At 44.0% G+C, this 27903-nt stretch overlaps 1 protein-coding gene across 2 annotated transcripts in view; it reads left to right on the top strand.

Moving 5' to 3' along the window:
• Window positions 1-566: 566 nt before the first annotated feature.
• LOC138265744 (glypican-5-like) overlaps window positions 567-27903 on the top strand; it is a 1691495-nt gene continuing 1664158 nt past the window's right edge. Inside the window, exon 1 of one of the 2 annotated variants that reach the window (XM_069213743.1) lies at window positions 567-1656. In XM_069213743.1, coding sequence (XP_069069844.1) covers window positions 1407-1656 — 250 coding nt within the window. In that variant the 5' untranslated portion in view covers window positions 567-1406. The remainder of the gene's footprint in view (window positions 1657-27903) is intronic. The other variant, XM_069213745.1, reaches the window with a different exon arrangement.

The following is a 27903-nucleotide window of genomic DNA, read 5'->3' as shown; positions in this document are numbered from 1 at the left end:
GCATGCAGTGGAAGACACTGAGCAAGCACACGCTATAAAGGGCCTGAAGTTGTTGCAATGTACAGTTTGCACATTAAAGTAACTGCTGAACGTATTAAGGCAGTACAAATGGGGCAGTTTTTAAAGTGCTTAGTATTTCAAGACTATACGCTGAGGTAGTAAACTGCAGAAATTATCAGGGTTCAGTGGGCTCCACGCGGCTCTGGGCCTCAGTGCACTGATCCAATAGGAGCTAGGGCCCTGTCCCGTGGGCAAATGTGGAGCTGTAACTGTCCACAAGAACTGGGGGGTGGTGTGAAGAGCATGACCTAGGCAGATATTTTTACAGAAGCAGGGCGCATGTTCGCGATGCCAAGGTGTCAGGGTTGTGGAGAGCAGCGGGTCTCAAGGAGGGGTGTCAGGGAGGTGCAAGAGCCGGGAGTGTACTGGGGGCTTAAAAAGCAAGGTGTACTCAGGAGAAGCAGGAACGATGAGTGGCGAGGAGGTGTATCCTTCGTGCACCGAGCTGAGGCACGGGGGCAACGGAAGAGCAGGGCTGGGGAGGAGCAAAGGTTCTGAGGAGGGGCAGGGAATACAAGGAGGGGAGCAGGGAACACGAGGAGGGGAGCCGGCGAGGGCAGATGGTGTTTAAGATACGCGTGGCACAGGCAGGGGCGCTGTGAACGACAGTGCGTTGCTTTGAGGAGGGGCTGGAGCAGAGGCGTGGGGAGGAGGGGGCTCCGATTCCACACCGGAGCCGGCAGTGCCGCTGAGAAGTTCTGTCCGAGCCGCGGACTTTTTTGCATTTTGCGAGTGGATTATTGACTGGGCTGTGCGTTACTTGTGGGATCGTATCTTCTTCTCTGGATGTAATCTCCTCCTCAAACGGATCTGTTCTTTCTTGTCTGGATTTACTCTTCGTTTTTATTTTCTGTCCTGTGGATCTCCCGTCTTCTCAACCCTGGTCCTCTGGCGATTTCCTCCATCCCCTCTCTGCCCTTGCTTCATCGTCCCCGTTTTAAGAGATACCCCGCCTCCACTCTTCTCTCCTCTTTTCCCAGGATACAACCCACATCGTCCGCTCCATACCCCTCCCAGGAGTCTCCGTTACCTCCACAGCCTCAAAAGAACCCCCCTCTCAACATTATTCCGCCGCCCTGCTCTCCCGGTCGCAGAGATACATCACTCTCGGGTGCTCCCTGCCCATCCCTATTTGTCTGAAGTTTTTCCTGTCTGACCTGCCCGCCCCTAGAATACCCTCCTGTTTCCTCCCATACCAAGGGAGTTGGCAAGATCTTGCCCTCTCTTTACAGTACTTCCTCCCCGTACCCCTCCTCTCCACCTTCAGCCCTAGGTGTCACCGTCCCACTTAACCCTCCACCTGCTCGCCCCCCTCTCAATTCCGTAATCACCCCTGCCTCATTAAAATGGTTCCCACACTTCAGTGCCTGCAGCGAGGTTTGCTGACGGGCGATCTGGTTGGAGGACCAAAGAGAGTGCCCTCTGGACTCCGTTCCCCGCTACTGCTGCTTTTGGGGTCTGGGACACCTCTTCTTCTGATTCTACTGTTACCCCCCGTGGGCGGCGTCAAGTCTCCAAGCTGCCATGAAGTCAGGACGTCTTTCCAAATCCGCCAGATCGGGCCACTCAAGCTCGTGCCAGAGGTGCCAGCAGCAGGTGAGTGCTCTTGCGCAAGACTCGCGCGCATGGATTTCCTCAGCCTTGGACCACCGTACGGTGCTTAATGATTTCCTCCTCTCTAGTGCGTACTTTGCAATAATGAACAATGCGCCCAGTCCCTCCTTTTCTGGTTCTAAACGTTTCATGGCCCTTTCAGTTTCTTGATGATGTACATCCTGTGACTTTTGCTACGAGAGGGGCTTTGTTTTTTCATAGCTGGACGGTGCATTATATTTACAGGCGCCATGTATTTTGGGCCACCTTATTGACAGGACATGTTACAAGCGCCATGTGTTTCTGAGCCACCATACAGACTGACCATGCTCCTTACTCGTGCCATGTGTTTTAGGGCCACTGCACAGGCAGATCATGCTACTGATGTGCGCCGTGTGTTTTTTGCTGCCTTACTGGTAGTCAGGTGCTACTTACACGTGTTAGGTGTTTTTGTGCCACCAGGCCGCGCTTCTTACATGCATCCTACGTTTTTGGCCTTTGAACTGAGAAGCCACCTTACACAAGCCATGTGTGCTTGTGCGGCCACACTGACAGGCCCTGTTTGTTATATGTGACATGTATTTTTGGGCCGCCATAGCGACAAGCTGTGCTATTTTGAGTCATATTATTTCGGGCCGCCTTACTGACAGGCGTTGTTACTTTCATGTGCTATGTGTTTATGAGCCACTATAATTTCACTGTATTTTTCTGAGGTGAAATGCAAGGCGATTGGCTATTTACTTCTTATCTGTTGTCTATAGCACTGCATAAGCTTCGAAGGTGTGTGAGAGGGATTATTGGTGTGCCACTGAATATGCGGGACAATGGATCAGTAGCGGATAGGCGTCCACCAGAGGTAGAACTGGGTTTCTTCGTTGGCCGCTGTCCATGTCTGCCACGCACAACAGTTAAGTCGGGAATTCCTCTCTTGTGCATGTTCTTGCTCCGCTGCAGGTCTTCTTGTAGTCTGTCACAAAGGCCCTGGCCTGGGGTCCGCATCATCTGCCTCCTCATGCAGCAGTTTCTATTCTGTTTTTTTGTACAGCTCGGTGGTACTGTGGGATACATTCTTTTGATTAGTAACTCAGGTGGTTTCATTGGGGATTATTTACAGAAACAGCACAAGATGATTTACAGTCTTTTCTCTTGGTAGAAAAGGGGTGTAACAATGCATTCCTCGATGTGGTATAAGATTTGAAAATCTCCAGTACACATCTAACCTAAATTGATGAAAAACTCTTTCAAGACAACAGAGAGGGGCATACAGTACATTAGCAACTTTTCAGGGTAGTGGAGGGCAATGACCTTGCATAAACCTGACTTTTCACAGTGATCTACTCATATTTCTGGAGAGACAAAGATTATTGTACAGAAATTATACTACAAGGATGTGAAATTAGCTCGTCGAAAGTAGTAACACTTTTGCAGTACTGTTCTGTGGCTATGAATAGTGAGGTTTTGACTGCATATTTATTTTGCAAGTTTTGTTTACAGGCATAGTTCGAGAAAACTTGTGTGACTTTTACTGTGCTTTCTTTGATGAAACTGAATAGGGTAATTTGACTTTTATTGTACCAATTATTATATGTTTTATAAGAGTCCTTCTAAATTAGCATTATTGGTTTGTTTGCGTCCAAAATTAAAATCAATTCCCCTGCGGCACTTCAGTTGGGAACGAAAAGTAAACATAAAAAACAAAAAAAGGCTCAGGAGCAGCTTTTCCACTAACCCCCAGTTAGAAATGTGTGCACTTTAACCATGACGAGGTGGTCTATCTTGACAAGCCAGAAACGATTGAACAGTTCATCAGCTGAAAGTCTGTTGTCTACCTCTGTCTATCCCCTTTAAACAAATGGAAGAAGCGATATGTAGCTAAACCCCTTGACTCGATTTTTATTCAGTAGACTGCGACCCAACCCCTGAGCACCAGACTGATTTTTACCTTGATTTTGTTTTTTTAATGATTTGTTGCTGGAGCTTATTAGGCTTATGACAGAAGCGTCCAGGTCCTGGCAGGATGACATAAACAATTAACCAGAGGGGTAAAGTGATGAGGCAATGGTTCAAAGGCACGTTTACCCATCTGAAGCAGGAAACCTTAAGGGACCATTCTTTGAATTAGAAATCTTTAATTATGGTGGAGGAAAGTGTGGGGAACGCTCAAGTTGACATTCGAAGGTCACACCACCCGATTTTCGAGTATGGAAAAATCTAATCTGAAATGTGTTTGAAGGATCTGTTATTGACAAATGAACTGTGGACCAATGCCAACATCTTAAATTGTCACCCCGTCATGGCTAGTACCCATTGGGGGCCATGATCAGGGATTTCATGTGGTCTTTTGTGCGGAATTAGTATTCACCCTTGCTGTTGAATCTTTGAACTTTCATATGTGTGGTTGTAGTTTTGAGCAGTACATTGCAATTTCATTAGTTATGGGTAAAGCCTTTGAGTGGCAAACTGGAAGCAATGAAGCAATGCGTAATGTGTGGCAAGATCTTCGCAGAATGCCAAGACTGTGCCCATTTGACTTTGAAAATTCTTTGCAGGCGTATCTCCTCTTCTCATAGGAGCTTCAGCCAGCCGGATTGCTCCAAGGTAGTGGTTCAAAGCCAAAGGAACATTTGGGAGGATCTCCAGGCTCGATCTTTCCGGAGGAGAGCGCTGTACTGCGGCGTGCTGTGAGCAGGCCCTGTATTTAGGCCTATGGAAGCTTATTAGTTGCTGGATCCTAACCCAAGGTCTGCGACCTAAGGGAGTCTATATCACCTACTCAGGGGATCCATCAATGTTTATGAAATAAAATAATATTAGCTGATTAATGAAACATATACATATAAAAAAGCAAAGTGATCTGTGTATATTAAGCAATTTAAAACGGGGGTTAAATAGTGACATTGGTAACCTTAGCTTGATTCAGAGAAGCACACCAAGCAGAAGCCAGTATGGACGACAGGTGGCGTCATTTGAAGCACTGGTATGTTCCAACAAAAAATGAGCAAGCATTTGGAGTAAAAAAGAAAAAAGTGAAATGCCACAGTCTAGCATATTGCTTTCTAATTTAAAATTAAATCCACATTTTGAAAAGGTCCAACTGTCCTTTAAAATTAAAAAATCAATTTAGACATATTTTTGTGAATTAAATAAAGTATTTCATTTTGTTTGATGTACACTTTCTTTGTTTTGCATATTTTTTGAGGTTCAAATCATAGAATTTGCATTGTTCGGGGTCATTGGTTTCCAGCAGTGATTCATAGGGTTTCACGGTGTCAAAAGGTTAAAATCCTCTGATCTAAACTAAGAACCTAATTTCAGTCATGGGAAAAAGATCTCTTTAGCACACAATTTACTTCATTACAGCCCCACCTCATGGATCGTAACCAGGAATGTCTATTCCCGGCACACTGAATGATGACTGTATTCATGAGAGCATTTGTTTCGCACACACTAAATAAATTAGGTCACACACCATATAGCTAAAAGTAAGAAGGCATAATAGGTACTGCATAGCTCATTGTGGCACCCCTCATCCCAAAGTAAAAGTACTCACTAGTGGGCCTCTGATGCGCAAAAACAAACATGTACGCATTTTACTCATGAAACTGTGTTAAAATTGCTCGTTTGCACATCATGAGGATGGGCCCATAATGAGCATTATAAGAAACGAGCCACAGAAGGTCATAAACGGTCCCTGAAGCCCCAATTTTTAATCTTTTAATGTATGTTATTCCACGTATAAGGGTAACCATTCTGTTTTATGTGTACAGGGAGTGCAGAATTATTAGGCAAATGAGTATTTTGACCACATCATCCTCTTTATGCATGTTGTCTTACTCCAAGCTGTATAGGCTCGAAAGCCTACTACCAATTAAGCATATTAGGTGATGTGCATCTCTGTAATGAGAAGGGGTGTGGTCTAATGACATCAACACCCTATATCAGATGTGCATAATTATTAGGCAACTTCCTTTCCTTTGGCAAAATGGGTCAAAAGAAGGACTTGACAGGCTCAGAAAAGTCAAAAATAGTGAGATATCTTGCAGAGGGATGCAGCACTCTTAAAATTGCAAAGCTTCTGAAGCGTGATCATCGAACAATCAAGCGTTTCATTCAAAATAGTCAACAGGGTCGCAAGAAGCGTGTGGAAAAACCAAGGTGCAAATTAACTGCCCATGAACAGAGAAAAGTCAAGCGTGCAGCTGCCACGATGCCACTTGCCACCAGTTTGGCCATATTTCAGAGCTGCAACATCACTGGAGTGCCCAAAAGCACAAGGTGTGCAATACTCAGAGACATGGCCAAGGTAAGAAAGGCTGAAAGACGACCACCACTGAACAAGACACACAAGCTGAAACGTCAAGACTGGGCCAAGAAATATCTCAAGACTGATTTTCCTAAGGTTTTATGGACTGATGAAATGAGAGTGAGTCTTGATGGGCCAGATGGATGGGCCCGTGGCTGGATTGGTAAAGGGCAGAGAGCTCCAGTCCGACTCAGACGCCAGCAAGGTGGAGGTGGAGTACTGGTTTGGGCTGGTATCATCAAAGATGAGCTTGTGGGGCCTTTTCGGGTTGAGGATGGAGTCAAGCTCAACTTCTTCAAGCAGTGGTACAGGAAGAAGTCTGCATCCTTCAAGAAAAACATGATTTTCATGCAGGACAATGCTCCATCACACGCGTCCAAGTACTCCACAGCGTGGCTGACAAGAAAAGGTATAAAAGAAGGAAATCTAATGACATGGCCTCCTTGTTCACCTGATCTGAACCCCATTGAGAACCTGTGGTCCATCATCAAATGTGAGATTTACAAGGAGGGAAAACAGTACACCTCTCTGAACAGTGTCTGGGAGGCTGTGGTTGCTGCTGCACGCAATGTTGATGGTGAACAGATCAAAACACTGACAGAATCCATGGATGGCAGGCTTTTGAGTGTCCTTGCAAAGAAAGGTGGCTATATTGGTCACTGATTTGTTTTTGGTTTGTTTTTGAATGTCAGAAATGTATATTTGTGAATGTTGAGATGTTATATTGGTTTCACTGGTAATAATAAATAATTGAAATGGGTATATATTTTTTTTTGTTAAGTTGCCTAATAATTATGCACAGTAATAGTCCCCTGCACACACAGATATCCCCCTAACATAACTAAAACTAAAAACAAACTAAAAACTACTTCCCAAAATTTCAGCTTTGATATTAATGAGTTTTTTGGGTTCATTGAGAACATGGTTGTTGTTCAATAATAAAATTAATCCTCAAAAATACAACTTGCCTAATAATTCTGCACTCCCTGTATTTTGCCATTTTTTATTTGAGTATCGTTGACCAATATTGCAAGAACCGCTATTGGTATTAGTTGTTAGTGTGGATCTGGCATACAGCTTTGAGAAGGGGTTAAAGATGTGTGGAGTCTTATCTTGAGCAGAAGTGAATTCCAAAATACTAGATCCTAGGAAAAGAAGGCGCAGCATCCTCTACATCTAAGATTTATCCATGAAGTACAAAGTAGTCTTTTGTCCTGGCTTCATAGATTTCTTATAGTCAGGTGTTACCCTGTTTGCCAAACATATAAGGGCTTGTTTACATGGTGATCTCAGTGCTTAATTTGAGCCGATGGTTTCCATTGAGGGGCACAGGCACTTATTTTGAGGACCACACTTATTTTCATGCATCAGGCATTTACTGTGAGTAAAATACACATATGGGATAGACGGAGGAAGAGAAAAACGAAAGAGCGTCACAAAGGGAGAAAGCAGAAAACTGGAAGAGTGAGCTGAAGGGGTAGGGAGTGGCTGTAAATTGATTAAAGAGGCCCGAGATGGCTTTACGGTTTTGATGCCTCAGCATTCAGTGCTCGCACATTTAAATGTAGCAGTTGCGTGTTTCAAAGCAGAGCTTTGGGCACCAGAACGTTTGTATTTACAAATTAAGCACTGGTTGTTCTTGTATTTCTTCCTAGCCATATGGTTGAAATTGTTTGCCAAAGAGATAATGAAATATAATTTGAAGTCCACGTTGTCCAGGTCAGCCACAGACATTGCAGGGAGCTAAGTATCAGCAATCTGGGTTAGATCCAGCAAACCTTCACTACTGCCTTCAACATCAGTGGCATTGAGAAAACTGTTTACAATGCAGGCTTTGGATCCTTTTCTGACCACTGTTATGTTTGTGAGCTAAGTTTTGTTTCTGTACATGTTTAGGCAGTTGTATGAAAAACATGTCAAACATTACGAAGCTTAGGGAGATTTTTATTTCGGGCCTTCCTTATGAAAATGGGGACATTAGCTGGAACGTGAATTATATATGTAATAATATAAGAGTTAATAAATGTGGATTCAACGGTAATTTCTCTTTTAGGACTAGTTTAAAGAAAACATCAGCAGATCTATAACTTAGCAACAAAAAAAAAACAGAAAATGAGCTTGAAAATGTTTCTGTAAATTTGGTTTCAATAATGTCAGAAAAAAAATGTTGTTTCACTTTTGGTTTCCACATAAAACTGTTTCTGCCGGTTTCAGCCTCAGCTGCTCAGTCTGTTAAAATGAAACTATGAAAAAACGCTTTGCTTGGGGAAAATAAGGAAAAGGAAAAAAGGATACCTTGTAAATTTCAGAAAAGACAGTAACCAGGAGCTTCACACAGCTTTGCAGATAGGATAACTGTTAACATACTTTCTGAGTTCTGAATAGGACTTTGCAAAGTTTAGATTCAGGAAGGCGAAGTTGTGTAGAGTTCATGTTTCTGGATTTCTCCGAGCTCCACTGGTGGGTGGCATTTCTTGCAAAGTGTTTCCATCAAAGAAAATGTATTCATAGAAGTATTTCCTAAAGAAAGTAGATTTTGTTTTATATTGTTATTTTCTTCTGCAAAATCATACTTTTGCGAGATGTTCTACTACCAAAACGTCACTGATTTAATGCACGAAGATATATGAAGTTGATTTTATTAAAAACAATCATCAAGTGGATAGAAACTAAATTTCTCAACATTGGACATCCTTAGTTTTGACATTATTTCTCACGTTCTCTTGCAGCACCAACTTGTCCTTCATCATTCAGGGTTCAAAAATATGGGCCATTTTAGGTCTTGCCTAAACCAAGACCTTTTGATTTTATTAAAAGTGTATCTTTGATAAACAAACCTTTATTGGCTTCGAGCCAGCCTTCTTCATCCGCTGATGTGCTGTTGTGTCATTCACATTTGTATTCTGTCCAGTACAGTATACACATATCAGAAGCTGCCCACTTCAGCCTTTGAGTAATTTCATTGCATATGACCATATACTGCTTTTCGCAAGGATCACATCCACACTGCTTCTTTTAGCCAATGTTTTTTTCATATTGGCGAGAGCCCGACAGCTTCATCAAAAACAAAGTTTAAAAAAAAACACACGAGAAAACAAAACCAGCATTGACAAAGCCAAAAGGCTTGGATGGAAGCCAGAACTACTGGCTTTGCATGTGCTTGTGCATTGGTTGATATTAATTCAGAAAACAAAAATACATAATGTAAATTACAAAGGATAATAGTTTATTAGCTAGAATACTAATGCATTATGAAAACTTGAGTTCAAGGGCAATCCTTTTCAGGAACTACTTCCCTTCAGAGTTACCGAAAGGCAGGGATCCCAGTCACTTCAGGGCACAGAGTAACCAGCTGGTTGCGAGAGGGACCCCGAGAGTCCCTCTGGATATGAGGATTTGCTAGGAGAGTCAGTCTTTCTTGGTCCAAGCCCCCTGGTTAGCCTTCATTCCCCTTGGCTTTTCATTCAGAGGTCCAGGGGCTTTCAGCTGCTGGAGTCCTGGGCACAACACGCATTTACTGCGTACCTTTGTGACACCGAAGTTGCTGGTACAGCCTGTCATCGGCCCCATCGGATCCCTCGTAATCAAGGCCTGCACTCTTTGTTAAACCAACGAAGGCCACAAGCTCATATCATTTTATGGGATTATGAAACTCCTACGGTTTTTAATATGGCCGACATATACGAATATTCAGTATTTTGTTCACCACACATCGTAGTCTTATTCCACCACACCCGCCTACACATTTAAAAGCTACTGAAGAGTTTATTAATAGGAGTTTGGAGCATGATTTAAATCTGGTGCTGGACTGACTGAGTTGTAAATTATCTAAGTGGTGTAAAGGGTAAGGGTTTAAAATAGGACAACGAGTTATTGCAGGGCAGTCGTGAAGTCATGCGCCTCTTGCACGGCATGTATGATTTCATTAGCTCATCGGAGGTTCCCTCTGCACCTCGGCTGTAATTCCATTTTCCCATTACATGCACTCACCTAAGGTTTGCTTATTGCAGGACAGTTGTGGGAATATTTTTATGCCATCACTGTAATGCTGTTTGCTTATTACAGATCGGTTGTGAAGTCAGACTCCACGGTGGCAATGATGTAATGTTCTTGCAGAATAGCAGGTCGGAGATTGTCTTACAGTTGATCAGTTGTGAGGTCATTTTCTTCTTACAGGACTGTTATGGTGTCCTGTTTGCAGGTGCAAGGACATGTTCGTTTTTCAGGGCTGCTTTGAGAAGTTGTGTTCTTATTGCTTGGCAGGTGTGACATCATTAGCGTATGGCAGTAATAAAAACCATATCTGTTTTGACCCAAGGTTTTTCTTAGACGCCAGCCAGTGGTGCTGCAGAATGCCGAGGTTGCTGAATACCAAGGATGGCTAGTCTGGGTTCCAGCTCATGCCTCTTTTTTCGAATACCATACACTTCAGGCCGCTTTATTTCTTTCGCGTGGTTCTTTTTCACCCTGCTTTTCTTACCTGGCCATTGCTTTGCTAGGCATTCCCCTCTCTCCTGACGACCTTGTGTCTGGTGCTTTGATAATTTGATGATGAAAAATAAGTCCTAGTCCCCAGAAACAGTGTCGCTACCTGCGACCCGCAACCACCACCACAAATTATCAGCTAATAACAGTTCTACTCTCATGTCATTTCCTACAACACAGCAGTTGTGATTCCGTGTGCTGATTGCGGGACAGCTGTGGGCATGTTTTTATTTTATTACACTACAGGTATGACATCGTTCTCTTATTACAGGGCAGCGTTGCATCTTTCTCTTACTGTATGGTTGTATGAGGTTGTCTTCATCCTGGATGGCAGTAGGAGGTTGCGCTTGCGCTGCAGGACAGCAGTGATGCTATTTTCATATCACAGGGCTGTGTGGTTCATTTCTCATTACAGGCCAGGATGTTGCTTTTTAGTCCAAGTCAGTTGTGAGGTGCAGGGCAGTTGTGAGGTAGATTTCTTACTGCAAGGAAGCTGGACGTTTTTGCCTCTATTTCTGAACAATTAGGAAGTTGTTTTCGTATTGCCGGGCAGATATAATGAGTTTGGCTTCCATCCAGTAGTTCGCTAGGTCATTTAGGCTTTTTATATAGGTATTTCAGTCACCAATGCATTACAATGTTAATTGCAGACAAGCTTGCGGCATCTGTAAAAGATCTATACATTGTTTCTTAATTACAGTGCAGTTGAGGAATTAAAACTCAGTATAATAAGAAAATGGCATCACTGCTCCATAGAAATAACTGATTATTGATGCTTTCTGGCACAGTACATTAGGCAGGACATAACACAGACACACACATTCTACCAGCGTTAACATGGCATTTTTTGGGATAGCTTGGGATGCTGTGTGGTTTTTTAGGGTCGAGCGAGCAAGCGCTCTGGCCTGTTGTAATCTCTCTCTGGGTTTTTAACCACGCCCACGCTTGCTATTCATTGTTTGTTGTGCTTGTTTTAAATGCTTTATTCTTATTGGTGCATTTTGTGAAATGTCCCTCCTTTGTGTGCTGAGTTACCTCCTAGGCGATTTCACTAAGTGAACATTTTTGTTGGCCATCACACTACCTCACGCTTCCTCCTGTTACAGCGTGTGATGGCCCCTCCTCCGGTTTCGGTTTGCCTTTTATCCCAGCCGCGATCCTTTCATGACATTCACACAGGGGGCCAGTAACTCTCCTGCTCACGGCGCCTGTGGCGCTTTGAATTGACTTGCTTATCTTAACCGTTTTACTTTTCATTGAGGCGCGGCCCGTCCTTTAGGGCAGAGGGGTCACACACCCCACCTTTTGCCCCTCATGAAGAGTGTCTGTCAGGCTGAACAAAGGTCAGCCTGACAGAAACTCTTCATGTTCAGGTCAGGCAGCCAGGAGCAGACATGCACGATTTGCGCAGACTCCTGGCTGCCTGAGCTGAACTTTGCTGGGCTGAGGAGGTCACAGCTCCTATGGGTGTGACCTCCTCGGCTCAGCAAAGGTGCCTCGAGGCCAGCCCTTGGGTGACGAGGAAAGCATCACCCATTGACTTTGACCTAGGCACTTCAGGTTTAAGCCCTGAAACGCCCAGGGTGAGTGTCAATCAGTGATACTTCGTCACAGACTGGGGTGGGATCAGCAGTCTCACTGACCCCATCCCACTCTGTGACAAGGCTGGGACTGCTGCCTTCCCTCATTGGCTGACCTGGGAAGGCAGCAGTCCCATCCCTCCTGGGACCTCCGAGGCTGAAGGTAAGTGTGTGTGTGATCTTTTAAAATTAATGTTTGGTGCGTGCGTGCATGATTAATGTTATGTGTTGTTAATGGATGTGCGTGCATGTGTGTGTGAAAGAATGTGTGTGTGTGTGTGATCTTTTAAAATTAATGTTTGGTATGTGCGTGCATGTTTGAATGTTATGTGTGTTAATGGACGTGCGTGCGTGTGTGAAAGAATGAGTGTGAGTGTGATCTTTTAAAATGAATGTTTGGTGCGTGCATGCGTGCATGTTTGAATGTAATGAGTGTTGTTAGTGGATGTGCATGCGTATGTGTGTGAAAGAATGAGTGTGTGTGTGCTTCCCTCCTGCCCCCTCTCTCCTATAGCTGCCGGCCGCCACTGTTTTCATTTTCAATTTATGTGGCAAGAAAAGTCCAGTTAGGAATTTACAACGCTAATAGCTCTAACTCGAGCAAGCTCGAGACCCATTGCATTGTAAATGCCTGTTTTTTCTGTCAGCAGCCTTCTTACTAGCTTGGTATTGCTGCTCTGTACAGCTTCTGGCCTAAAGTCCATAGGTTTCTGAGGTTTTGCATCGCATACTGAAGTCTGAGTCATTGAGTGTTGATATGTTGGGATGCTGTGTTCCAGTCCATCTCTCGGTTGAGTGGCAGTGTTTACTTCAGTGAGTTGTGGCTGCTCGAGCTTGGCATCAGCGAGATGTGCTGAAGGGTTTTAGCACATATCTGAGGTTGTTAACTATCTCAATGCCCACCTGTTAGCTATAAACTAAACACTCGTTCCTAGCAATGTGGCATATTTATGCTGAGTTGGACACCAGTGTGGTGTTCTTTGAAGTGTGTTGTTACCAGACATTTCAAAGATGCCTTTGATGTTGACCGGCATTAAAATGTTTGAAACAACACTTTACCTGTGATATATGCTGGTTGGGCTTGTATTGACAGTAAACGTTCCCAATCGACTCTACAAATCTACACCTAATATGTTTTACGCCTGAAAATATGTGTCACGCCTAAACTTGGAGTAAAACACAACTTCTTGCAGAAAATACTTTACGATTCAGGCCTGGACTTTCAGACATATTTAACATACAAGAGAAGAGTGAGAAATAAAGAATAAAAGAATACGATAAGTAAATCATGGCCGGGAAATTCCTGTATCATTTGGAGATTTCCTCCGGACAGTTGGCAACTCCAATACACCTCGAAAACACCAAACCATGCCGAATTACAAGTAGTGATAGTCTGACAGGCAGTAAACCACACTGAATTACAAACATCGATGATATTCTGACATACACTTAACCATCCTGAATTTCAAAAATTGGCGGTATTCCGACATGCACTTAATCATGCAGAGTTACAAAAATAGGTGATAATCTGACATGCAGTTAGCCATGCAGATTTACCAAAAAATTGTGATAATCTGAAATGCAGTAAACCGTGCTGAATTACAAAAAGTGATGATAAACTGACATGCAGTAAACCTTGCTGAACTATAACAAATTGTGATAATCTGACATGTAGTGAAATCGTATGAATGTATTGCTTGAATCATGTTGTGTACATAACTCAGTAACAGAACCTCATAAAGCACCCTAAGTATAAAAACATGTGATAACCAGAACAAACTGATTCCATGGCATTAGTACAGCCAAATACTGCAGCCTAAACCGAACACAAGCAATTTAACCAAGGTTTTACATGCGTATGGGAAACAATCATATAGCGTATGTACAGTAATGCAGGCGCTATAGCTGGCTGATGCCTGCCTGCCGTTTTGACCAATGTAATGCAATTTACAGCATTTTCTTTGCATTTGCGGGCCTAGTCATTTGTTTCACTCTAAAATGTACTGGGGTATTTTTTGGATCAATTGCTGTGCATTTGGGTTATAGGTCACAATTTAAAATCAACTGGTTTTACCCCATTCTGAACTGCAGCAATTCTATATAGGCTAATACAGCATGCCCATATTTCACATGCAGCAATTCTACATGGTATTTACACACTGATTCTTAAGTCCAGTATTCATATTTTCATGAGGGACATCATGTGCTTAATGGAGCTGCAACTACAAAAGGAATGTAACGGGGAAGGGTGGCCATGGATTCTATAGAATAAAAGTACTCCATGTCATAAGGAAAACGTTTCCAGTTTCGGTTGAGTTCCATTTTTCATTAAGCAACTTGACCTTCGCCCCTGGCACACTATAAGGTTTCAAATATCCTCAATAATTTGCAATAACCCTATAACATGTGGGATGGTATTCTTTGAATAATTTATTGTCTTCTCCTTGTGACATCACATGTTCAATAAAAGCTGCTAGCCAGGACGTATCTAGCATGTACTGGGGCATACGGAAATCAAAACCAGCTGTTGGGCCAGCGTCATTCTGAGTGGAAATGTGGCATACACTATCAAGGTTAGCTTCTGTAACAGGTGGAGTCTGAATTGTGACATCACGCACTGAAGCGCAGCTGCTTTGCCAAGACAGGCCTAGCTTGTGTTGTAATATCACACAAACAAGAACAGGTGGTGCGCCAAAAGCAGACAAGCTTGCATGGCTTTATACTTATAAAGTGCATGTGTACCCCTTGCGGCATCCTGGTGCTAAAGAACAGACTTCTAGTACACAACACAGTTTTCCTCTTGTAATTAACCTCGGAAGGGTGAAAGGGTGAATAGACACAGAGTGATTCAAGCCTGTGACTAGGTCAAACACATATTCCTGAAGTGAATGCATTAGTCCACTGAACCACCATACCTGACTTTTTTATTTTATCTTGCGAACATTCAATTGTGGAATGCCACTCTACTAAAGGGAGCCTGTCAGACAATGTGGCATTGCAATAAAGGAAAACTACTATGCCTGTTGGATCCTTTGGTGCATTGTGATATCACACACTGGAGCCTGTACATGTGCCTTTGAGACTGACGTGATATCGCACAAGGACGTATCTACATACACAATCAAGCAATCAATCAAACAGGATTTATAGAGCAAGGCTAATCACCTGCCAGGGTATCCAGCTGCTGAGAACATAGCTGCTAAGGGGTTCATTTGAACAGCCAGGTCTTGAGTCCTTTCCTGAATTCCAGAAGAGAGGATGAGATCTGTAGGTGAAGGGGAAGGTCGGTCCAGGATTGCACCATGAGGTAGGAGAAGGAGTGTACCCTACTGTTGCTTTGGTGGATGTGGGGGATGTGTGCATGGGAGAGGAAATCGGAGCACAGGTGTCTGGAGGGTTGGTGGAAGTTCAGGCAGTGGGTGATGTATGCTGGTCCTTGATTGTGAAGAGCCTTGTGGGTGTGGATCAGCATTGTAATTTGATATCTCTGAATGAGGAACCAGTGGAACCTCCTGAGGTGGGGGTGGTGTGGGTAAAATTTGGGGAGGTCTAGGATGAGTCTAGCCTCTGAGTTCTGTATTGTTTGTAGTTTCTTCATGAGGTGTGTGGTGATTCCTACGTAGAGTGCGTTGCCATAGTCCAGCCAGCTGGTGACTAAGGCTTGAGTGACGTTTCATCTGGTGTTGATGAGGAGCCATTTGATGGTCTTATGGAGCATGTGAAGGGTGAGGAAGCAGGCGAAAGAGACTGTGTTGATCTACTTTTTCATGGTGCGGTTGGTGTCCAGGATAATGCCAAGGTTGCAAGCGTGCTCTGTTGGAGTAGGTGTTGGTCGTAGTTTGGTAGGCCACAAGGAGGCAGTTGTTAATCATCCAGGTGGTGATGCTCATCATGCACCTGTGGAAGTTGGCCTTCGTGGAGGAGTCTTCTGATAGGGAGAGGATGAGCTGGGTGTTGCCTGCGTGTGGTATGATGTTCATTCTGTGGGTTCTGCTGATGTTGGCCAAGGGGGTTATGTAGATGTTGAACAGTGTAGGACTGAGGGGCAAGCCTTGAGGGACGCCGCAGATGATGTTCTTGGGTTTTGAGGTGAAAGGTGGTAGGCATATTTTCTGGGATCTTCTGGTGAGGAAAGGACATAATCCATTTGAGGTTATCTCCTTGGATTCTGATGTGATGTCTCATGGTGTCAAATGATGCTGAGTGGTTGAGGAGCATTAGAGCTGTCATGTCTCCCCAGTAAAGGAGGGCTTTGATGTCATCAGTGGAAGTGATCAGGGCAGTTTTGGTGCTGTGATTGGTGTGGAGTCTGGATAAGGAGGGGTACAGAAGATTGTTGATCTCCAGGTGTTCTGTGAGTTGGCGGTTGATGGCCTTTTCAAGGACTTTGGTAGGAAAAGGGAGCAGAGACATGGGACAGTAGCTGTAGAGTTTGCTTGGGTCGGCAGAACGTTTCTTGAGAAGGGTGTTTGACTTCTGCGTGTTTCTATACTTCAGGGATGTTGGTGTGGTTATGGATTAGTTGAAGATGGAGGTGAGCAAACTGCTGATCATTTTGCTCCAGAGGTTGAAAATGTGGTGGGGGCAGGTGTCCATAGGTGTTCCTGAGTGGAAGGAGTTTGTGATGGCTGTGGTGTTTTGTGTGATGAGCTGGTCTCAGGCGGTGAGCAGGTGGTCAGAGATCACATCATGGGAGCAAGCAGGCTGAGGGTGTTGGTGGCGGTGGGTTGGAGTTCAAAGTTTTTGTAGATAGTGGAGATCTTGTCATGGAAGAAGTCCACCAGGGTGTTGCAGAGTTCCTGAGAAGGGGTGATAATATTTTAGGTGGCTGAGGGGGTTGGCAAACTCTCTGACAATGCTGAAGAGTTTGTTGCTGGGGTTAGAGCTGGCTCTGAAGGTGGTCGGTCAGGGTGCACCTTTTCATCTCTTTCAGTAGTTGGTGGTACTGGTTGAGGGATGACTTGAAGGTGGCTTGGTCTGTAGACTCCTTGCTGGTGTACCATTTCCTTTCTGGTTGCTTGTTGTTGGGTTTTGTGATTCTCAGTTCCATGGTGTACCAACTGAAGTGTTGGGTTGGTCTCTTGAGTTTTGTGGGCTTGATAGGGGGTGACTCTATTGGCGCAATCGGTGATCCAGGTGGGAAAGTTCTTGAGAGTCTGTTCTAGGTTGGTTAGAGTGTCAGGGTGGGAGATGTTGAGGGCATCAATCCACTGGCTTTCTGCTACTTTTTTCCAGTTGCTGTATGAGGTGCTCGGAAGCTTGGTGACTTGGTGACTGTGCAGAGGGATCCTGTGATAGTAAAGTAGACAATGGCTTGGTCTGTCCAGGTGAGTTTGGTGACATGGCTGTACTTGACTCTGTCACTAGCGGTGAAGATGGGGTCAAGCCTGTGTCCTTCGTAGCGTGTGGGCTCAGTGACCAGCTGAGTGAGGCAGATGTTCTTCATGCTTTCAAGGAGGTTGGCGGTGTTGGCAACAGTGAGGTGAAAATTGAGGTCACCAAGGAAGCTGTAGTGTTTAGAGACAGCAGTGAGGTCTATACAGTATCTATGGACCCCCTGAAATCTATATTGGTTCTTGGGGCACGGGAAAAAAACAAATCATACAGAGAAAAGAACCCACAGGCAACCAAATTTAACTTACTCTATTCAATATTATGCATTTTGTCATGGCTCAGACAATGAAATATGTCTTTCTCAATTCTTCTTTGTTTTTCATAATATTGCACATAATAATTATATCTTACATCATAGTATCAGAACTTTATACCAAATCTCTATTCAAAAACCTTATACTCAGAACCACCATACCATTCTCTACCACTCATTCAACCTCATACATGCCACAATCACAGTACAAATGTACCTCAGTATACTTGCATAAATTATCAAACTAACCACTTAAAAACTTGCCAGAGTATACTGCATACAATATCATTAAGCCTGCAAAAAATTAAATAAGAATTGAAAATACATCAGTAATTCAATGTTGACTGCAAACATGTAGCTGTTATTATTCAATATTTCTTCCTTTGATGTTCCTTTTAATTTCTATAATTAGGGACCAATGTTCCTAAAGAGTGGCATCAAATGCAATTGCTATTTCATCTGTGGCTTTATTATTATCCACTTCTTTATCTTAACATCTGTGGCTTAGTGAATTTCCTTTTAGTTTCTGAAGTGTAATATCTGTGGCTTCACAAGTTTCTGTTTCTACTCGCATTTCGGCAACTCACACCTTCTTCAGGAAAGCCACTTCCACAGTATGTCCCAAGAAGACAACCAGCTGCAAATGATTTTAATAAAATGTTTTTATTTTTCGGAGCAAGGACAAGCCCATAATTATTGTCCATTTACACTTGGTTCGAACCTCCACCTACCAAATGGGTGCTCCCTGCTCCCAGTGTTTAATTCAGGACAGAATACAGCACACCATCAAAAACCATCATGAACAAACATTTACAATGCAATGGGTTTCGCGTTTGCTCGAGTGAGAGCTATTAGCATTGTAGATTCCTAACTGGACTCTTCTTGCCACTTAAATTGAAAATGAAAAGTAAAAGAGTTGACATAAGCTAATTGAATTAGAGCGCCATGGCTGCCAACAACATGAGCGTAAAGAAGAGGTGCAAAAAGAAAAATAAGCTTTCTCACAGTCAAATGTATCAGCAATCGTGCAATTATCCTTGTAGCAGGGGCAGTCTGCAAGGCGGTAACAAAACCGACCAAAGGAGGAAAAAAGGTAAAGCATTTACCAATGATAACAAAGGATTTTTGAAAGGCAAGCCCAGGAACGAGTGAAAGTGATGGGTGTGCAGGAAAAGAACTTCCTTGTGTCTCCAGATCACGCATTCTCCTTATAAGAGTGCTCTTTATAAAAATGTACAAACAGGTGCTCCATATCGGCATGCATTAAATACGCAATCTGCGCTATGTGCCATAAATAGTCAGCATACCATAATGTAAAGAAAGTACATAGAAACCCAAAAGAAAAGAAAATATATCAATACTTGTCCGCAAGACACATCTTGAAAATTATTTTAAAAAACTGCAAGGAAATTACACCTAGCAAATATGTTATTATAAGATCTTACATCCCTGAATAGTTGGTAAATGACAGGATGCACTGCCAGCTGAAAACAACAAAGTCTGTATAAATCATGTTACTTTACTCTAGGTACAAAGGTCACACTAATCTAAGGTAGAAATATTCACAATTTACAAGATGTCAAAGGATAGGAAGCTAGCCGCTGTACGGTAATTCTAGGTGCAACACTAATCTCTTTCCCCGCTCTGGAAGAGCCTAGATAAATGCCCGCATAGTTCTTAAAATTAATTTATTTTAACAACCTACTTCAAATGTACACAGAAAATACTACATCGCCTAGAAACTTGCGTATGTAGTATAAGTAACTCAGCTATAGTTCCATGCCAGGTTAGAACCCTGTGTACTTCGCTCTCCAGATTAACCCCTTTGCTGCCAGGCCTTTCCCCCCTCTGGTGCCAGGCCTTTTTTTGGCTATCTGGGGCAGTTTGCGCTTAGGCCCTCATAACTGTTTGTCCACATAAGCTACCCACGCCAAATTTGTGTCATTTTTCTCCAACATCCTGGGGATTCTAGAGGTACCCGGACTTTGTGCGTTCCCCTGAAGGAGACCAAGAAATTTGCCAAAATACAGCAAAAAGTTAGTTTTAAAAAAAAAAATGGGAAAAAGGGCTGCAGAAGAAGGCTTGTGTTTTTTTCCCTGAAAATGGCATCAACAAAGGGTTTGCAGTACTAAAATCACCATCTTCCCAGCTTTCAGGAACAGCAGACTTGAATCAGAAAACCCCATTTTTCAACACAATTCTGGCATTTTACTGGGACATACCCCATTTTTACAATTTGTTGTGCTTTCAGCCACCTTCCAGTTAGTGACAGAAATGGGTGTGAAACCAATGCTGGGTCCCAGAAAGCTAAACATTTTTGAAAAGTAGACAACATTCTGAATTCAGCAAGGGGTAATTTGTGTAGATCATGCAAGGGTTTCCTACAGAAAATAACAGCTGAATAAAAAAATATTGAAATTGAGGTGAAAAAAACAGCAATTTTTCTCCAAGTGTAACTTTCTCCTACTAAGTCAGATTTTTTAAAGCAATATACTTATACTGTTACGTCCGCTGGACTCTTCTGGTTGCAGGGATATATAGGGCTTGTAGGTTCATCAAGATCCCTAGGTATCCAGAGCCAATAAATGAGCTGCACCTTGCAATGGGTTTTCATTCTATACCGGGTATACGGCAATTCATTTGCTGAAATATAAAGAGTGAAAAATAGGTATCAAGAAAACCTTTCTATTTCCAAAATGGGCACAACATAAGGTGTTGAGAAGCAGTGGTTATTTGCACATCGCTGAATTCCGGGGTGCCCATACTAGCATGTGAATTACAGGGCATTTCTCAAATAGACGTCTTTTTTACACACTCTCTTACTTTTGGAAGGAGAAATGTAGGGAAAGACAAGGGGCAATAATACGTGTTTTGCTATTCTGTGTTCCCCAAAGTCTCCCGATAAAAATGGTACCTCACTTGCATTGATAGGCCTAATGCTCGTGACAGGAAACACAACATGGACACATCACATTTTTACATTGAAATCTGACGTGTTTTTTGCAAAGTGCCTAGCTGTAGATTTTGGCCTCTAGCTCAGCCGGTATCTAAGGAAACCTACCAAACCTGTGCATTTTGGAAAACTAGACACCTAGGGGAATCCAGGATGGGGTGAATTGTTGGGCTCTTACCATGTTCTGTTACCCAGAATCCTTTGCAAACCTCAACATTTGGCAAAAAAACCCACCTTTTCCACATATTTTGGTGGCAGAAAGTTCTGGAATCTGAGAGGAGCCACAAATTTCCTTCCACTCAGCTTTTCCCTAAGACTCCCGATGAACATGGTACCTCACTTGTGTGAGTAGGCCTAGCGCCTGCAACAGGAAATGCCCCAAAACACAACGTGGACACATCACATTTTCCCAAAGAAAACAGAGCTGCTTTTTGGAAAGTGCCTAGCTGTGGATTTTGGCCTCTAGCTCAGCCGGCACCTAAGGAAACCTACCAAAGCTTTGCATTTTTGAAAACTAGACACCTAGGGGAATCTAAGATAGGGTGACTTGTGGGGCTTTCACCACGTTCTATTATCCAGAATCCTGTACAAACCTCAAGATTTGGCCAGAAAAACTTTTTTTCCTCACATTTCGGTGACAGAAAGTTCTGGAATCTGAGAGGAGCCACAAATTTCCTTCCACCCAGCGTTCCCCCAAGTCTTCTGATAAAAATGGTACCTCACTTGTGTGGGTAGACGTAGTGCCCGCGACAGGAAATGCCCCTAAACACAACATGAACACATCACATATTTCCAAAGAAAACAGAGCTGTTTTTTTACAAAGTGCCTAGCTGTGGATTTTGGCCTGTAGCTCAGCCGGCACTTAGGGAAACTTACCAAGCCTGTGCATTTTTGAAAAACAGACACGTAGGGGAATCCAAGATGGGGTGAATTGTGGGGCTCTCACCAGGTTCTGTTACCCAGAAACCTGTGCAAACCTCAAAATTTGGCCAGAAAAACACTTTTTCCTCACATTTCGGTGACAGAAAGTTCTGGAATCTGAGAGGAGCCATGAATTTCCTTCCACCCAGCGTTCCCCCAAGTCTTCCGATAAAAATGATACCTCACTTGTGTGGGTAGGCCTAGCGCCCGCGACAGGAAATGCCCCCAAAACACAACATGGACACATCACACATTCCCAAAGAAAACAGAGCTGTTTTTTTAAAAAGTGCCTAGCTGTGGATTTTGGCCTGTAGCTCAGCCGGCACCTAGGAAAACCTACCAAACCTGTACATTTTTGAAAAACAGACACCTATGGGAATCCAAGATGGGGTGACTTGTGGGGCTCTGACCAGGTTCTGTTACCCAGAATCCTGTGCAAACCTCAAAATTTGGCAAAAAAAGCACTTTTTCCTCACATTTCGGAGACAAAAAGTTCTGGAATCTGAGAGGAGACACAAATTTCCTTCCACCTAGCATTCCCCCAAGTCTCCCGATAAAAATGATACCTCACTTGTGTGGGTAGGCCTAGCGCCCGCAACAGGAAATGCCCCCAAAACACAACATGGACACATCACATATTCCCAAAGAAAACAGAGCTGTTTTTTGTAAAGTGCCTAGCTGTGGATTTTGGCGTGAAGCTCAGCTGGCACCTAGGAAAACCTATAAAACCTGTGCATTTTTGAAAAGTAGACACCTAAGGGAATCCAAGATGGGGTGGGTAGTCCAAGTGCCAGCGAAAGGAAGTGCCACAAAACACTTTAAGGGCACATCAAAATTATCAAATACAAAACTACCTATGTTTTTGGTCCTGGGCTCAGCAGCCATACAGGGAAACCTATCAAGCCCAGACATGTCTGAAAACTAGACATCCGAGGGAGTCCAGGAAGGTGTGACTTGCGTGGATCCCCCAGTGTTTTTTTTACCCAGAATCCTCAGCAGACCTACCACTTAATATCCCCCTCAGTCTCCCGGTAAAAATTATACCTCACTTGTGTGGGTGGGCCAAGTGCCTCTGACAGGGAAGAGCCAAAAACATGTCGAAATTGAGGGGGAACCAAAGCGGGTCCAAAAGTGCAGTTTGAAAAAAAATAAATTTAGGCTGACAAATGGGGCAGAATTTTTATCAGTATAGATGAGACAATGCTGGGTGGTAGGAATTTTGTGGATTACTGCAGATTTCAGAAGGTTCCATCACACAAATGTGGAAAAATTTTGAGATTTCCAGCAAAGTTGGAGGTTTGCAGGGTATTGTGGGTAAGAAAATGGTGTGGGGTGCATGTGAAGCACACCACCCTGGTCTCACCCAGATGTTTAGTTTTTAGTTGTGTCTAGGTCTTGTGGATTTTTCTACATGGCAGCATCCCAAAGTCCAAAAAACCCCTCACCATTCCAAGTGGGACGATTTTGAGAGTTAGCCAAGTTCTCATGGCCCAAATGTAAAACCAAAACCCCAAATAATCAAATGTCCTCTTGCTTGCCGCGGGATAAGATGTTTTAGTGTGCAGGGGAGAGGTGAAAGACTGTTACCCCCTTCAGTTGGGGTGGGAGAATAACCATGCCCATACTGGTTGGTAGCCACCACCACAATATATATATCTTTTTTTATTCCCTGGCATCTAGGTGTGTGGATCAGGGGTAATTGCCCCATCTGCCCACTGATGGGCAGAACAATTTTGACCCATTTATTTGGGGTGGGGGTATGGCCATACCCCCACAGTCTTATTTTGAAAAATAAATCTTCCCTGGTCTCTGGTGGGCAGATGGGCCTTCCAAAAATAGGCCGATCTGCCCGATATCACCAAAAGTAAAGTGCCCCCATTGGGAGCGACCCTTGCCCAAGGGGCTGCCCTCCCAAACAAAATACACACATACACACACACCAATCCCTTGTGCCTAAATGGTTTCTGGCCTAACGGAGGGCAGAAATGGCCTAAAAACAATTTGCCTCCCTCCCCCCGGGAGCGACCCTTCCTAATGGGTTGCACCCCTTATCAATATAAATTAAAAAAAAATCCCTGGTGCCTAATGGCTTCTGCCCCCCTTGGGAGCAGATAGGCCTAATAAATATAGGCCGATCTGCTCCCGGGGGGGGGGGGGTGAATGGAGAAAGGCCTAATAAAAAAACTTGCCCCCCCCCCTTATTAATATAAATAAAATAAAAAAAATCCCTGGTGTCTAGTGGGTTCTGCCCCCCGGGGCAGATCGGCCTAATTAATATAGGCCTATCTACTACCAGGGCGGCTGAAAAGGCCTAATTAAAAAATTGCCCCCCTGGGAGCGACCCTTGCCTAAGGGGTCGCTCCCCTTATGCCAATTTCATAGCTAAAAAAAAATCCCTGGTATCTAGTGGCTTCTGCTTCCCCTGGGGGCAGATCGGCCTAATCAGTATAGGGCAATCTGCCCCCAGTGGGGACAGAATAGGCCTAATAAAATTATTGCACCCAGGGGAGCGACCCTTGCCTAAGGCATCGCTCCCCGTGACACAAAACAAAGAAAAAAACAAAAAAAACAATCCCTTGTGTCTAGTGGATTCTGCCCCCCTTGGGGGCAGATCAGCCTAATCAATATAGGCCGATCTGCCCCCGGGGGGGCATAAAAGGCCTAATTATTATTGGCCCCCCAGGACGCGATCCTTGCCCAAGGGGCTACTCCCCTTATCATTGAAATAAAAAATAAAAAAATCCCTGGTGTCTAGTGGGCATTTCTGCAGCCGATCGAATCGCGATCGGGCTGCGGAAATGCTCAGAATGGCATCAAAAGAAAGGAAAAGGCTTTCCTCTCTTTTGATGTCTGTGCCTGCCCTTCCTCCCGAGCGGAAGAGAAATGCTTAGCATGCCCATGGGAGAGGTGTAGGAGGCCCACGGGAGGAGCGCTAGCGTTCCCCCATGGGCCAGGTCCAGGACAAGGTGGTTACGTCCGTGGTGCATGAGCGCCGCGCCATCGGACGTAACCATCTCATCTCGGCACCCAAGGGATTAAATAATGAAACAATCATTTTGTGCACTGCTGAAAGATGTTATAATCGAGTAATTGCCTGTTACGGCAGTGGAACCGGTAGCGCTCTAGTCCAACAAAGAGTCTGTAACTGTGTAGTCCACCCCAATAAAGTTTAAAATAGTTCCCTGCACTTTGCTGCTCCTAGGATAATCAAAAATAACTACCAGCAGAAATACAAGCGGCCCTCCCATTTAATATTGGCTCTCAGCATGCTTACATGTGGAAATGTTGTGATTCAACAGATACTGGAAGTAGTTACAAGGCAAACCATGATATTGGTCCTAACGGTGCCATTTTCTCCTTCCTGTATATGCAGTGCCATTACTTCACACCTACAATCACAAAGGCGGGTCCCAAACATCTCATAAAGGAGCACAATCTTAGAGTGTTTATGGTCTCCTCAAATATTACTTAAACTGCAGAATTGTATTCTATAGTATGCTGTAATCCCCGTCACTTCCCAAAGCATCTCTTACGATCTACTATACAACTTAATATTTAATCTTGATTTTACATACTAAGGCGGCCATTTTCAAAGGTCAAAAATTGAAACAAATTCAAACACAATACTTATTTAAATGCTACGGAAGCCCAAGGTAGCATTGATGTCCTTAATGCGGCCAGAACAATCCTATAAGCAGGGGAAAAGGACATTTTCTATTGTTGTAATAAAATTTACAAGGGCCTCAGAACCGAAAAAAAGAGAAACACCTACTATTAGTACTTAGATGAACTGAATCAACCACAACAGTTTCTTGCTAGGGTCTCAAATGTTATCAACAGGGTCACTGATGTTATTGTGTACCCTGCACCTGTCTACCTACAGGTATATTACAAAGAAGAAAAATTCCAAAACCCATAAGGTGTAGGAACATAAGCTTCCTATCCAGGAGATATGTATAATAACAACAATTAAAGAAAAGAGAATGAGACAACATAATTTATCTCCCTAGCAACCAATCTGTCCTTTAAGTGAGAGTTGTAAACAATGGCGTTCTCCCATGGAATTTCGCTATTCAGGCCTCGGGTGTGCTAGCGCATGTGTTTTAATAAAAACTTTTAATGAGTGTTTATGTATTTTGAGTAATGGATTTGTGTTGAAAATATATCAACGTAGAAAAATAATGCACGCATTTGAAAATGTGATTACGATGAGTGGCCACCAATGTTCACGAAGTGTACTTATTAATAGTCTAATCTTGTGAAATATTGAGCATATGTCTGACTAATGTAGAAATATGTCATATTAAAGGTTATGCATTGTGTATTAGCTTTATTGATTGAAGGCCTTAACTTAGCGAAGGTCTTGGTCTAGTTGCCAGGCCTCATGATAAGCTGTATTTCTTAACGTTTAATAAATGGCTGTCCTAGAGAGTTAAACTGTGATTTTCCATTATATTGTGTAAATGTGCTTACAGCTGAGAATGCTTTCTCATGAGAACCAACTGCTAGAAGATGCTGTTTATGCTAAATGTAACATAGGGGGTGATTCTGACCTTGGCGGTCTTTTCGCAAGACCGCCGAGTTACCGCCGCGGTAAAGACCGCCGACCGCGGCGGTATGCCACGGCGCGTATTCCGACCGCTGGGAGCGTTCCGCCGGAAAACCGCCAGCAGCCACACTGGCGGTCGGCGGGAAAGTGGAGACTGGTCAACCTCCACCGCCACGCCAGCAGAACACCGCCCACAGAATTACGACCCACATTTCTGTGTGGCGGTCTTCTGTTGGCGGTCACGTCCCTATGGCTCCCGTCGCCTCCCGGAGGACCAACGCAAGGTAAGTTGATCGTCCGTGAGGGGAGGGGGGGGGGGTGTTGTGTGATGTGTGCGTGCATGGGGGTGTGTAGAGGGGGTGTGTGAGTGCGTGCATGCGGGCGGGGGGTGCTGCTGTGCCTATGGGCAATGTGTGTAGTTCGGCGGGTGCGCATGTTGGCATGTATGTGTGCGGGTATGTGCCCCCGTTGTGTATGTGTGTGTGTAGGGGGTGTGCATATGTGCATGTTGGGGGTGCGTGCATGTCGGGGTGCGTGTATGTGCATGTCGGGGTGGGGGGGGCAGGGGGTTTGTAACATCTCTGGGGGGTGGCAGGGGGTGGAGGGTGTGGGGGGGACTCGTGGGGGGTAGTGGGGGGTGGGGGAGACCCCTATCAGTGCCAGGGATGGAATTCCCTGGCCCCGATAGTGCCTACCGCCATGGTTCGCATGGCGGTTCCCGACCGCCAAAAACCGCGGCGGTAAGCAGGGTCATGATGCGGTTGGCGGTCTTGGGTCGACTGCCGGGCCGGAGTGCGCAAACTCCAGCCCGTCGGTCATGACCGCCGTGGCGGTCGGAGTGGGAAAGTGGCGGTCGATCGCGGCGGTGACCGCCGCGGTCAGAATGCCATTTTTTGGACCATTGTCTGTTCGCGGTCCGACCGCCGCCTCTCCGCCGACCGCCGGGGTTAGAATCACCCCCATAGTGTGTGTAATGTGTGTGAGACTGACTTTCTCAGGAGGAGAACAATGGAGACACTGACTCGAGTAGAATCTGCAACAGTTTTATTACCTGAGGAGCCGGATGATGAGGACATTGCAGGAAAAACCAATCAGCGACATGTGAACGGAGAAATGGTAGAATTCGTAGATTTAGAGTTTTCATTTTATTGGACAAAGCGTTAACATGTGATCCCTTGACCAATAGGGATTTGAGAAATAGTTTTAGTGAATTTAACTTAACGAAACTGCACTGAGGGAAGACAGCCCATTGCCCATTTTCTTGCTGGCCGAAAGGTCAATATTTTCTTGCACGTCTTGACAAGAAACGTGCTTAACTTTATTGCTTAAAGACTTTGCGATTTCCGAACTTTGATGCTGAATCCTGATGCCTTTCCGATCGACTGATGTCCTGATGAAGAAGACTATCTTTGCTTGCCCAACCAATTGAGGAGAGGTATTGATTGTACCCATGTGTATGTTATGCATATTTGCTTTTTCTTTCTAGGTACCAACCACACTGTTTTGCGAGAGCCATAGTTAGATGTTTTTCCAAATTTGTGTTACTAAATTGTTTTGCATTAAGCCCAACATGCTGATGCTAATCTGGTGTTAGTTAAGGATCCTCACTAATGGAAATCTGCTAATAGGATTGATGAGTTTCTTTGCTCAATCTAAATGTATGTGATCTCGTAACAAAATTGTTCTTGTGATTAATTTGCACTGTAACCTTAGAATGTATAATAGTTCAAGCTTTGATTAGAATACATTTTATGTTGCTTTGGACAGCCAGTGGTGTTTCTGTATGCGTATCATTTGATTTTGAGGTTAATT

This window comes from Pleurodeles waltl, chromosome 11 (assembly GCF_031143425.1).
Source record: "Pleurodeles waltl isolate 20211129_DDA chromosome 11, aPleWal1.hap1.20221129, whole genome shotgun sequence".
Taxonomy (NCBI): domain Eukaryota; kingdom Metazoa; phylum Chordata; class Amphibia; order Caudata; family Salamandridae; genus Pleurodeles; species Pleurodeles waltl.
Note: the sequence above shows the minus strand (reverse complement) of the source record. Positions and strands in the feature narration are given on the sequence as shown.